Source organism: Sapajus apella, unplaced genomic scaffold, assembly GCF_009761245.1.
Source record: "Sapajus apella isolate SASKATOON/1434 unplaced genomic scaffold, GSC_monkey_1.0 scaffold38, whole genome shotgun sequence".
Lineage (NCBI taxonomy): Eukaryota > Metazoa > Chordata > Mammalia > Primates > Cebidae > Sapajus > Sapajus apella.
In genome coordinates this window covers 15,687,474-15,700,939 of record NW_022436978.1, presented here as the reverse complement: position 1 = coordinate 15,700,939, position 13,466 = coordinate 15,687,474, and the positions used below count along the sequence as shown (strand labels likewise).

Below are 13,466 nucleotides of genomic sequence, written 5' to 3'. Positions count from 1 at the left end.
TCTCTCTCTCTCTCTCTCTCTCTCTCTCTCTCTCTCTCTCTCTCTCTCTGCCTGAGAACCTCTCAGGGGATCTTTAACAACATGTAGCTAAATTCCAAGGACTTTCAGGACTTTCCAAGAGTCCTTGGCCATAGGGTAAGAAATCATTGAGAGACCAGCATTGTTTTAAAGTAATATCCTGTTTTTGAACAAAAATCATGTATGCAGGACTGATACTGAGGGAGTGTATATTGGAGTATCATGGCTTGTGACCCAGCTAATTTGTTGAGCATTCTTTCTAACCAACTGAAAACGTTTTGAAGATCACTCCTGTATTCTTGGAGCCCCACCATATACAACAGATAAAAGGAGGGCTGCTCTGCCTTAAGAAGGGCTAGGAAGGCCAACCCTGCTTCCACCTCCTGAAGCAAAAACTTGTTCTCAGTGGATGAGTGGGCCCCATGTCACCAAGCCCATCACTCTTCAAAGGCAGTTAACTCCAATGGCTCTGCCAAGAGCCAGAGCACAGTATCACTGGCCAAGGAACTCCCTGGAAAGTTCCTGAAGGGCATGCATTCTAAGTTGTTGACTATAGACAAATCCATAGATTCAGTAGTCTGGCATGCAGTTGGCAAAGCAAACATTTGTTACTAAAATGAACGTGACAGGAAATAGAGGGCCATTCCATGGAAAGCAGATGTAGGAATAACAAGGGCAGGGTCTAAACTTTTCTTAAGAATGGGCTTTAGGTCTGCTGAAGGGCCAAATCAAGGAATGGACTCAAGACTCAGAATTTCATACTGTAGAGCGGGTGTTTACAAACTGTGTTTTAAAGCAGCAAACCAACTTTCTAAACCAATTCTTAGACTCAACTCCAATTCTGTATATAAAACAGCAACGAATGCAGCTGTCTTCATACTGCACGGCAGGTAGGAAGCCAGGATTTTCATGTACATACATCTATTCCTCCTTCCCTGAAATCTGGCATCTCCTTGGAATCCTAAGACTCTATGGAACAGTGTTTAAAAAAAAAAAAAAAAAACCGCCATGGAGAATAAAAGACATAATGTTGGCCTAGAGATTTGTAAGGCAGATATTAACACCATGACCATAATCAACACACTGAACTGAAGCCACTGATCAATTTTGATATATAAATCATTTTTTGAAACCATTATTGAAATAGATATACTAATTAATATACAAATCAATGAACAAAGAGCTAACTCTTCCCTGGCAAAACTCTCATCATGATGTAGAAATAATTGTATTAGAATCAACCACCTGTTCCTGGCCCCTTTGTAACTCTTAAAATGCCTTTCGACTTACTTACTTTACAAATCTAAATCTCTGTCTTCTTTAATTCAAATTATTGAGTAACCAGTACCTTTGTCATCTCAAATATTTTGAGAAGAAAAAATATGTAAACTATTTTTTAAATAATAAACAGCTAAAAATTTTAAAAATTAAGCAACCAGTATTTTGTTCTTTATTCCTTAAAAGGGAGAATCAATTCCACATTTGTCAATATCTGAGCTTAAAATTTGGTTTCTTAGATCCTTGATTTCATCATCTTTAGTGGTGGCATAACTCAGGGAGTTTTACAAGGCTTAGTTTACAAATTCAGTGTCCCTGTCTTGAAGACATCACTATCAGTTTGAAAAGAAAAGGGTAAACAGTAGTACGGTTGGATCCAGGAGAGAGGCCAGATTATTTATGTATCCACAACATTCTTTCCTATCCATCAATAGTTTAAAAACGAAAAGTAAAGAAGATGCTTTCCCTTCCCAAACAATAAATACAACTGCACTTCAGGAGAAAAAAGTCACCCAAATTTTCAACCAGTTACAAAAGCCTACAACGTTAGACCCCCAAGACCGTCGAAGCTCATGTGTCTGCTGCACATTCCGAGTAAGCGTATGCCACAGAACCCATACATTCCAACACATTGAGCAAGCACACACACGCCTCCCTGGCTTCCCCAACCCTCAGTCAACCAGGGGGCAACGGGGCTGCAGGGAGGCCTACACACCAGGCACGGCACTGCCAGCCCTTCCCAGACATCCCCATGGAAATGCAAAGGGGAAGGAGAATGAGAGAGGAAGTGGCCAGTGAGGGGGCCTCAGAGAAAGAAATGCAAAACCTTTTTTTGGGGCAGGCCAACCACATACTCAGAGTTTTTAAGTGTCAAAGAAAAGAATACGTTGTGTGAGACTTTCAGTCCTGCTGTCACCGTTGGAATCACTGACTATCTTTCAAACGCTATCAGTAAGGACCAGTCTTTGCCACGTGCTCTGGAAGTACAGAAAGAAAAGGCAGAAGCTGGACACACGGTTCAGTCACCTACGCTTCTATGGTCGCCTCCTTCCTCTTCTTCTCCCTCCCTTTCCCTCCTCCCTTCCTTCTTTTTTAATAATTGAAGAGGCTAAGCTGCACTCCTTCAGTGTTAAACTCCTTTTATCATCCACATCTGACTCTCTCAAATAAAGAGGAACAAAACGTTTAACTTCAAAACCTTATCCATACAATGATAAAGAAAAACATCCACTGAAATTTCAAAGTATGCACTGTTAAAATCACCAAGACCAGGGTCTAAACTAAAAGGTCTCCACGTGATCCAAAACTACGAAACAGCCTATCCTCACTTGAGTGTTTTCAGAAACACCCTCTACTTCATGAACTGATATGAGGCTAACCTGTCCAAAGAATCACCACCCAATTTTTTGTTTCATTTTTCAAAGAGAAAGAGAAGATATAGTAATAAAAATGTCTTTCCTGGTAATTTTTTAAGCTCTATTAGAGGTTCTTGACCGAGGAAAGTAATTATTTTCTCATTAATTATATAAAATCATGTTCTTGTCAAAAACCACGGCCTCTATTAGAAGAAAACCTCTTGTATAGCTCATGTCATTGGTGGTATAACTGTATCTTAAGTCCTATGTTACTACACAAAGTAACAAACGTGTAAGATACTTAAGTATTATATCAAAAAATAGGTACAAATCTTTTTCCTCCCTGTGCTTTCACTTTTTCATGTGTCAAAGAGGTTTAAAACGTTCTAATGTGAATAAGAACCATTTTATAAAAAGTAATTTACAAAAATTCCATTATTTTCCTTCTCTAAGATATAGATATTTTAAAAATACATATAACAATGAAAGCATGCCAACCTTTGTGAAACATTCTGTATCCTAAACAAAAAACCTCAAGATTTTTTCAGGATTTGAAAAAAACACATATATATCTGGGTCAAAGGCATGGAACACAGGCCCTCCTCACACAGAGCATGCATGTATGTTTTTTACGTTTAACTGTCAACCACAACGATTTTTTAGAAAACCTCTTTTGATGTAAATATAAATGCTTCTACTATAGGACTACTTCAAGGAAGTTCCTTCAAATTATGCCTAACACTTTTAATGCTTTTCAATTACATCAAATTAAAAATACACTGAACTTCAGCTCCTAATCTTTCTCATCTTAGGTTTTATACATGGAAATTTTGTTTCTTATTCCAAGTTAGGAATAATATACAAAGTTGCTCTATGGCCTAGGTACACATGATCACAACTCTCTACTTCACTGCTAAGGTTCTGCTGCAGTACTCAAATGAGATGGACAGCAAGGGTAAAGTGGCCACTGCCTTCTGAAGTTTTGGTCAGGAGCAAGGAGTTGTTTTTAAGTCTGAAGCTTTAGAGACCTATGCGTAAGAAGGATAAAGACGGATCTCCAGACTACAGGGAGGATAACACAGGGAGCCTAGTCCGGTGCCTAGCACCCAGCGGCCACCCCACATTAGTTGGCACTCTTCCTCTCCCACCTCCTAAGTCAGAATTCCATGGAAAATGCCATACCCGACTCTGGACTGTACTAACTTGAAGAAATGCATGGAGAGATGAAAATAACCTTCTTTCACCTATTTTTTTCGGTGATAATTCCTCCCTCCCTCCCTCCCTCCACCACCACCACCAATAGTCCACAAGAGTTCAAGGAAATGAAGATAAATGCAGGAAAAGTTTAGTTGAGGAGAAATGAACTGGACTTCACATGCTTCGTTATTTAGCATATGTTTTTGAGCGACGGTAAAATTATTGAAGAACCCTGAGAACTTTATGGATACTATCCCTATTAATACTCACACCATACTCAAGGGAGAGGCCAAAGGCCTTATTCAGTAGAGAGTGACAGAGATACCACCTCTGGCAAAGACCTGGAAGTTCCTACCAGGGAAACACGTAAACCATAATGCGGTCCTGATCTTTCCAACAGGCTGTCTGAACCCCGTGAAGAATTCACCCAGGAGATTCCTTGAGCTAGATTTTCATTTAAGACATGGCACACAGTCTTGACCCGGGCCACCGTTCACTGTCTCATCTGTGTGGCTCAGATGTTGAAAGAAATGTTTGTCCTGTTATGTCAGGAACACAACCATTGCAAAAAGCAAAGCAACAACAACCCCACAACCTGCTTAGGTACACTCCCCACCTCTGCCCATGGACAATCACAGACATAAGAAGAGGTGCAATGCTAATTTTTAAATTACCTCTGTTTCTAATTATTTTTTTAAAAAAACTATAGCAAAGTACAGATCACTCAGACCAACATAAGACCATTGCAAAGGTTCAATTCACAAATCTATTTTCATACCTTTCTATTACTCTTGATCACTCTCTGAACTTTGAAACGCATTCATCTGACTTCTTTAATTTAAAATATTAAATGGAAAGGAAGTACAGTGGAGTGAGACTAAGTGACCTCAGAAGATTCGGGTTCTAGCCCTACTACTTAATTAAAAGTCATGTGGCCCTAAGCAAATTATTAAGGTTCTCTGAGACTGACTTTCCTCATCCAGAAAAAGAGATAATATCAACTGTCCTATTTTTCACAAAATTATTATTTGGAACAAATAATGTGTCAAAGAGGCTAGAACAGCATCAGTACTGTATGAATATAAGAGGCAGGCACAAAAAACACTCCTCCCTGAGATAATACTACTGGTATTGTTTAAATATCAATACATGAAACCATCAAACAACCTTTCTGATCACATTTAAAACAAAAATTTAAAAATTCAAGCTTCCCACTAAGGCAAATCCTTACTTTGAGACACATTAATTATATGACAATAAGAAAAACTGAAAATATAATGCTTATTGGAATGTTCCCATACAAATTTTTCTGGTCATTAGATGCAACATTTATTATGATATGAGTAAATATGAGAGAGCTCAAAAGATGCATCAGAACTCTTAATTTTCATTTATCAGGCTTATTAAAATATCTGCTTTATTTATGAAATGTCCTTGACACTAAACAGAATGGGAAAATCCTAATAATGTTCACATTTTAAGAAATAAAGTCTGGAACAAATAAATAATGAGGAATAAACAAAATGTATTTCAAAAATACAGACATTATTTAGTGAAAACCAGAGGCTTGGGGAGGAGACATGACTATCAAATGATGAAACAGGGCTAGCTTTTGGGCTTGATTGCCTATTAATCCAAAAGCATCCATTTTCATTGTTGTACTTATTCTATCTCAATATACCATCAAATTCTAAACCAAATTAAAGAAATAATTATTGGATTCCTTTTTCTCTTTGGCAGCCAAGCAACAGAATCTGAAGTTTTCTACAAAGGAAAATAATTTTTCTTCACTACTTTATGGAGAGACCAAAGTCCATGATCAAAACAGGAAAAGTAAAACCTTAAAAATAATGCTCTGAGCACTCTGCAATTTTGCTGCCCAAAATAGAACCCATACAGTCCATGCCACCAAATGAAAATTATAAGTTTGTAAGCACAAAGTCAAATTATAAAGTAAAAGATTTAAAATGTTTTAATGGTGATGATAAATGGGAAGAAAGACTTATCTTTCTTGGTAGGTGTTTACTGTTTCTTTGCTACTACTTGTTCAATGATACTGCTTTTGAATGAATATCCAAAACAATTTGAACTTGAATTTGAATATAAAAAGGACAAAACTTTACTAATAAATTCTGGAGGCATGTTTTATTAAACAGAACACTCCCATTTCTCAATTTAAAAAGTTAATCATAGCTTTTGAAAGATAATGCTTTTGGCTAAAAGTTTTAGAGCATAAACTCTTTAAAAATTAGCTTAGTCAAGCCCCACTACTTTCTAACACTGAAAAGAACACAGGAGACACTTTTGTGATGTTTAAATATAATTTTTAAAAATATATTTTGAAATGTATAATTCAACATTTTTAACAGTCTCCAAAGAAACAATTTCAATATAACACTTTTTCTAATGATGTTTACTCACTGACAGTACTTGTGTTATGCAAAATACCATATTGCTTTTCAAAGTACAGAATTTCTAAACGAAAATGCATACTCAAGTCTTGAATTTTCTAACACTTGAAAAATGGCTTATACATCATCAAAACCTTCACAGAATCATTTGGGACAGGGGATAGCCAAGCGAAAAGGAAGGAGGGGAGATGCTGCACTGGTGCTCCTTTCAATAGCATGCTCACTGAAAAAGCTACTCCAGATACCTAGGACTTGGCTTTCACAACAAGGTTAACCACCTACAAGAGTTACTTATCACTCAAGGCAAATATCACTGCACCTCATTCCCTTTGCCACAGGTTTCAATCGCCAAGCAACCTTCTTGAGCCTTGTCAGGACTGAATTCAGATTAACTGCTGTTCAATTAAAGGTCACCTGCTCCCTTTTGACACCATCTTCCTGAAACTGTCCCACAACAAAAAAACATATACACACACTTGCACATACACTACTGAATCAGAGAGAGGACGCATTCAGCTCAAATGATACCCTCTAACAATTCTGACCAATTGCTCATCTACTTTTGAGGGTTTCATAGAGGACTTGGAAGAGTGATTCAGCTACAGACAGCAAATATTTAGAAGAGCTTGAAAGTATCAAATATATAAACAGTTTCTGTAGAAATCTGGTTTTCATAGCTTTTTGACTTTTAATAAATGTGCCTAAGTCACTATGCTTTTATGCATAATTCAACATCATTTACATTTCCCCAACACAGTACTTGAAAATCTGGAGCAGCCTCCACACATAAACACAAAAACAATTGTTTATTTAAAATAGTGAAATAATTTTGATATGCAATTTGTTCTAAATCTTGTCTTTCAAAAATATCTTAAAAGTTAAATGTTTTTTCTCTTAAAGAAAACATATTGCACTTTAGATCATCAAGTATAAAAGGCTTTGGACAAATATTACTAATATCCTCTCATCTTCTCTCTACCAAAGGATAATCTCAGGTTAACATGAGAAAAAACAAAATTCTTAGACCATCTCTTACTGATCATCTTCTACCTAGCCATAAGCACAAGGAAACACATGAAAAAGTACCATTTGGCAGCTGCACTGCATATCAAAAATCACCTTTAGAATTAATGTTTAGGTGTTCGGCCATTAAATAGTTTTATACATTGTTATACTACAATTTAACATTTTTATGTATTTGGTGAATTGAAAAAAAAAAATCAAGCAAACCATAAAATCTATTTTGATGTATAAATCTCATTGGTTTCTAATATTTAATTAAATAATATAAAAGCATCAGATGACCAGTCTTTTAAAAATGTAAAAACTAGAATTTTAAACCAATATCACCAAGTTAATTTTTTTCTGGATTGCTTCTATTTTAATTCTAATACTTATCTCTTAGAGGTCACAATGACGTGCAATTCTCTATGGTATTACCTAGTACAATATGAAAAAGTTACTTTTTTTTTTAACTGGGAAACTAAAAGTTTATCTCCAAAGCCAAATCAAAAGTAACATTATACCTTAATATCATATATTAATATATGTTATATCTGCACATAAGTAAATGCAGATATTAATTTCTAAGTCAACAAATTCTTCAAATGGGAAGGTACCACACAATTTTAACCTAATAAAAGTCACTTGTGTTTCTAGAAAATTAAAAATTAACGCAGCAAAACGCTTTGCTGCAGGGAGGGCTTCAGACTGGTGTTTTTTTTTTTTTTTTTTTTCCTTTTTGGTATTTGATTCAACTATACACAATGTAGTACATACAAGCAAAATACAATTGAGATACTGTTTTCTTTAACATTCCTATAGGAGACCAAATTCATTTGCATTGGAGTGAATACAATTACTGGTTTTTAACTCATGAAAGACAAATTCATAGCTCTTTCCTACACTATTTCATAGTATTCACACCATCTCAGTGGAAGAATGTCTAGCACCACTTAGTTACTTCCTAGAGGTGGGCAGAAATTGCATTTTTCAAAGTTTTGTTTCTCACAGAATCATTCAACTTTAGATACAAAAGCACATTCAAGTTAGCATGTCTAAGTTCAAAACAAGGCATGCAATATGTGTGTATATGTGTATATATATACGTACATAATTTTTAAATTAACCTCCATCAACACCAAAAATGAAATTTGTATCAAGGAAGTTACCAAAACGTTTAACAGCATTTTAAACCTTAACAGTTTTCTTCCTCTTTAATAAACATTTGACCATACGTACTACCAAGAAATATGAAGAGAAAAAAGATTCATTTTTATTCAACAGAGCCTGAAACCAACTTAGATAAATGCTTTATGTGTGGTTGACATTAGACTAATTTGCATTTAATAAGAATGAAATGTAGCAAAAAGAAAAGTTTTCTATTGTTAAGTGATCCTGAGAAAATAATGGTATCTAGTCTATTATGCTATTATAAAATGATGCTAGAACATTTAACAAAAAGATCCAACTGGTAAGCAAACTGCGTACCAATAATTTCATAAGATCAAAAAATCTCCTCCCAAACTATCATTAACTTTAAAAAATCTATTTGAGATGTAGATACTAAAACTGATTCCTGAGAAATCAAAGAAATCACTACAATGTAAAGAAAATGCACTCAATTGTTGAATGATTTTTAAGTAACCAGGCAATGAGGATGAACTGTTTTCTTACCATTTTCACTTCAACTAACACAAAAACCACATATAGAATTGACTTCACACTGCCAAATTTGCTTCTAACTTGTTAATATTCATAGAAATGCCACACAAGGACACCAAAATAGTCAACCATATAACATAAAATCTTTGGTTTCAAATGTCATAGTGGCCTGGGTTTAGAAAGCCACCAACGTAGTAGTGTCCAGGACATGAGAATATACAGCTGCCTCATCCCTGAAGTCTGATCTCAGTACACAATACCGGTCATTAGCTATCTCTCCCTTAGACTGTAGTACAAGTAGTTAATTTCTGCATTTAAACTAATAAAGGAAAAAAGATTAAAACCATCCAATCAGAAATGATGCAACTCCTCTACAGCAGCAGCTTATGCATACATTTGGAATGTTAAACATTTTCAGTGTAGTGAATCATACACAGCGCATTTTAATCTACCTCCTGGGTATTTCACATCGCCCACATGTTCAAAGGAATCATCAACTAACAGGGCTGTATAAATCCTAGATTGCACTTTAATTTATACTAAAAACCGAGGACATGCCTTTAATTCTGAAGTCTTAAACAGAACAAAATTACTTAAATGACGCTCCAGCTAACAGCAAATAATCTGCATTTTGAAAGAAAAAAGCTAAAAAGTAGTACATTTGTGAGAAGCTTTAGGAGCTGTTAATAACTTTAGATAAACCAGTATTTCACATATACTACAAAATTAAATAATGTACACTGCAACATGAAATGAGACACCAACAAAGATAAAATTCTAGTGTTTTTTTTTTTAACTAATTATAACCCCCAAAACTATTCACAGCAGCAAACAGCCAACAGAATTAGACATTTATAGAAACTACTGTATCAAATATTTTGGGTAGTTATTTCACTGTTCTGTATATTCATTTTGCATATTTTCAAGTGTTGTGAGATAGTAATTTATATTTGCAGTAAATAGTTAATATATCAGAAAACTTCAACTTGGACTTCTCAAGCAGTAACTATTAAAGAAAAGTATACAAATTTAGAATACTTTATTGAAAACCAGTTAGTTACACATTACATCTTTCCCATTAGAGGAAAGAACTAGCTTAATATCACATATGAAGCTGTAAATCATAACTACCTTAAAAAAAAAAAAAACAGGATTTAAGGAATTTTCTCATATGCCACAGAGGTCATTTGCAAACAGAAGTTATTCTGCTGCTTAGTTAAAAGAAAACATATCTGGAAATGTGGCACACAATTTTTAAAAATCCCTTCAACAACACATGTAAGCATTTATAAAAATAGGGTAGTTTGTTTTAAAACTCTACTCAATCCTGGCAAAAATCAGGTGTTACGGTATTGACTATGATAAACTGTAAAGGTGGTAATCAAAAAGTTCACTGAGCTTCTCCAATTCAGCTACCTAATGACTAACGGTGAACAAATGTATGTGAATGGGATATAAACTAAGTTACGACACACAGCAGAAGAAAAAAATCCAGAATGAGTAATAAAGGGCCCAAATTTAAAGTCCACAATAAACTTGAAACAAAGATGTTCTCTCTCATTCTCTTCTCCTGTTAGCAAATCACTGTGGATAAATCCAACCTCCACAAAACTTGTTACTCCGTCATTAACAACAGTGCACTTAAGTATTACTATAGATTTCACAAGGATATTTATTTTAGCCGCAAACATATCTTACAAGCAACAACAACAAAATGCTCACAAGCTATACTCAGGAGTCTTAGTGACTGAAAAAGTCCGGCTTTTAAGTGCCGTCCAATCCAAACAACCCACTTCTTTAGAAAGCTATGCAAAATATTGACCCCTTACTGAATTATTTTACTATTCAACATTAAACTATCTAAAAGAGAACAGTAATTAATCGCTAAGTTTAGTTAAGCAATTTAGCTGACATAGTAAATATTTACTCTTCACATCTCACAGGAAGTCTTGAGAAGCATTTGCTGCCATTCTGCTGGGGATAGGGTCGGGAGGTGGGGGTGGGAGGCTATTTTTAATAAACAAGTTACAGGGTCCCAGCGAACTGAACGTGGCTAGCGTTTGCCACCCCGACCCCCAATCAGGCACCAGATATTTTCCAGGAACAGTAAACACCTTATATAATGAAAGTAAAAAAAAAAAAAAAAAAAAAAAGTAGCTTTCTAAACGATGTATCTTCACTAACAAAACAAACAAAAGCCCCTTTAAAAACGACCAAGAGCACGTTTTTAAAACCTGTGTGTACGTTTTCTACTTATACGTAAGGCCAATCTCAAAAAAAAAAAAAAGAAAAGAAAAAAAGAAAAGTATATTTACCTTAGCTTTTTAGAGACTGAGTAATCAACTTCCATGATTTTCCCATGCAATTCCACTTTACCTTTAAAACAGAAATTGAAGCACTCAGAACCTCGCTTAGATCCAGCCCGCGGGGGTCTAGGAGGGGCACGCACGGAACTCCACGCTTGGGCTCCGCCTTCGGGCGCCCCCAAGGGGTCTCCTACCCCGCTGGAGCTGGGCGAACTTGGTTCTCAGTGTTAGGAAAGGTGGGCGCCCAGTGTCTCGGGACAAGCGGGAAGGGTGCGAGCTCGTGTCGGACCCCAGGTATAGCCGTGGGTGGCATTACCGGAAAAACAAATTTAATAAAGAGCGGCGCCAATTTGAAAGGATGAGCTCATTTGAAACTCAAGCTGCAAGGCTGGCGCGGCCCCGCTGCTCTCCCGGCCCCCACCTCTCCATTCCGCTACCCCGGGGCCCGAAGCCTCCTCCGGGCTCCCCGCCCTGCCCGCTCCTCCTGGTGGCCCCCAGAAAAGACGCCCAAGCCCCCTGGGTCCGCCGCCGCGAGAGCCCAGTCCCCGGCCGCTCCCGGGTGTCACCTTGGCCCCGCCGCCGCCCCGCCCCCACTCCTCACGCCCGTGGGGAAGGGGCTCCCACCGGGCCGGGGTTCGGGGGACGCGGGCTGGGGTTCGGGGGGCGCGGGCTGGGGTCGGGGGCCCGCGCTGCTGGGAGCGGCGCTTGTGCTGGGGCGAGTTGGGGACTGCGCGCGCGCGAGTGTGTGTGTGTCGCTCTCCGTCTCCCGTCTGGGCTCCAGCGCGCTCGCGGGCCCCCCGGTCGCCTCTTTCCCGGTTCTCAACCCGGGCCCCCACCGAGTTGAGACAGGGCACCTCGTAAAAAGGTGCTTCTGGCCGAGCGGGAGGCGGGGGCACGGGCGGCGGAAAGCCCCCAGCCCCGAGTTCTTCTCAATAAAATCGGACAAAAAATTCAGAGAAAAATAGGAGCGCTTGAGAGAGCAAGCGAGAGGGGACTGAGGTTCGCGGGAGGACCGAGGGAGAGGTGCTGCCGTGCGATGGCCGGGGCTGGGGGAGCCCCGAGACCTCAAACGGGATCATCAGGGTGGCACCGAGGGGGTGCCGAAAGTGGGGGGCTGGGGGGCAAGGTGGGGAGGGGGCTCGAAAGGCGAGTGCGGCTCGGGAGACGCCAGAAGGCGAGAGGTCCCGGGCACGAGGCACGGGAAGGGAAAAGGTCCGGCGGGGAAGGAGGAGGAGGACACGCAGGGTTTGGGGAAGGGGAGACCCTGACAAAGGGGGTGACAGGAAGGTCAGGGGAGAGGGGAGAATGGGTACGCTCGAAGGGCGGGGGGCGCTCAGAGAGCAGCCCGGGGCGCCAGAGGAACGAGGGGTGCCCCAAGGAGCCGGCGAGCCTCGGGAGCCCTCGGAACGGCACCGGGGGCGCCCCAAGGCTGCGGCCCCGAGGGCGACGGCAGAGTCTGGGGCCGTGGGGGGAAGGGAGTGGGCCGTCCCGGGAGCGGGCCGGCGGCGAGAGTTGAGGGTCTGGTGCGTGGAAGTGAGTGCGGGGCGCAGGAGCCGCCGCCGGGCGCCGCCCGCCAGACTCGGCCTCCCTCCCGGCGCCGTCCCGGCCGGAGCGGAGCGAGGCGGGGGAGGGGGCCGCGCCGAGTGCTCACCCGAGAGGGTCTCGATGGCGCGGATGGCCCAGTTCTGGTCCGGGTAGTCCACGAAGGCGTAGCCGGACTTGAGCAGGACCTGTCCCGCCAAGGGCAGCTTCCTGTCCCCAAAGAGCTGCCGGAGGTCGTCGGCGGTGACGGCGGGGCTCAGGTTCCCGATGTAAAGCTTGTTCATCATCCGCGTCTTCCTCGAGAGCCCGCGGCTCCCCCGGCCCGGTACCGGCGCTCCTCGCCTCCTCCGCTGCCCTCGTCTCTCCTCCTCCTCCTCCGCCCCCCCTCCCCCTCCCCGCCCTCCGCCCGCCCGCCACCCACCCCCACCCTCAGCCTGGCTCCCCCCACCGCGGCCGGCCCGGCCCGCCAGGGGGCAGAGGCGGAGGCGGGGACTCGGCGCGGCTGCCTCCTCGGGGCAGAGTCCCGGGCCGGGCGGCGGCGCGCGGACAAAGCGCTCTCTCTGCCTCCCTCTCTCTCCCTCTCGAGGCGGTGGCGGGAGGAGGAGCAGCGGCGGGCGGCGGCAGCGCACCCCGCGTGTGTCTGTGTGAGAGTTTGTACGGGCGTGTGCGCCGCCGAGAGGGAGCGAGCGAGCGCC

At 40.9% G+C, this 13,466-nt stretch overlaps 1 protein-coding gene across 6 annotated transcripts in view; it reads right to left on the bottom strand.

Annotated features, from left to right (window-relative positions):
- Positions 1 to 13,152, bottom strand: part of IGF2BP2 (insulin like growth factor 2 mRNA binding protein 2) — a 176,343-nt gene extending 163,191 nt beyond the window's left edge. For 5 of the 6 annotated variants that reach the window (XM_032298354.1, XM_032298358.1, XM_032298355.1 and 2 more), the window contains exons 1-2: positions 12,881 to 13,150; positions 11,239 to 11,299 (exon numbers count right to left, since the gene is read on the bottom strand). In XM_032298354.1, the coding sequence (XP_032154245.1) occupies positions 11,239 to 11,299; positions 12,881 to 13,058 (239 nt within the window). In that variant the 5' untranslated portion in view covers positions 13,059 to 13,150. Of the gene's footprint in view, positions 1 to 11,238; positions 11,300 to 12,880 lie in introns of all 6 variants that reach the window. The other variant, XM_032298361.1, reaches the window with a different exon arrangement.
- Positions 13,153 to 13,466: the final 314 nt, after the last annotated feature.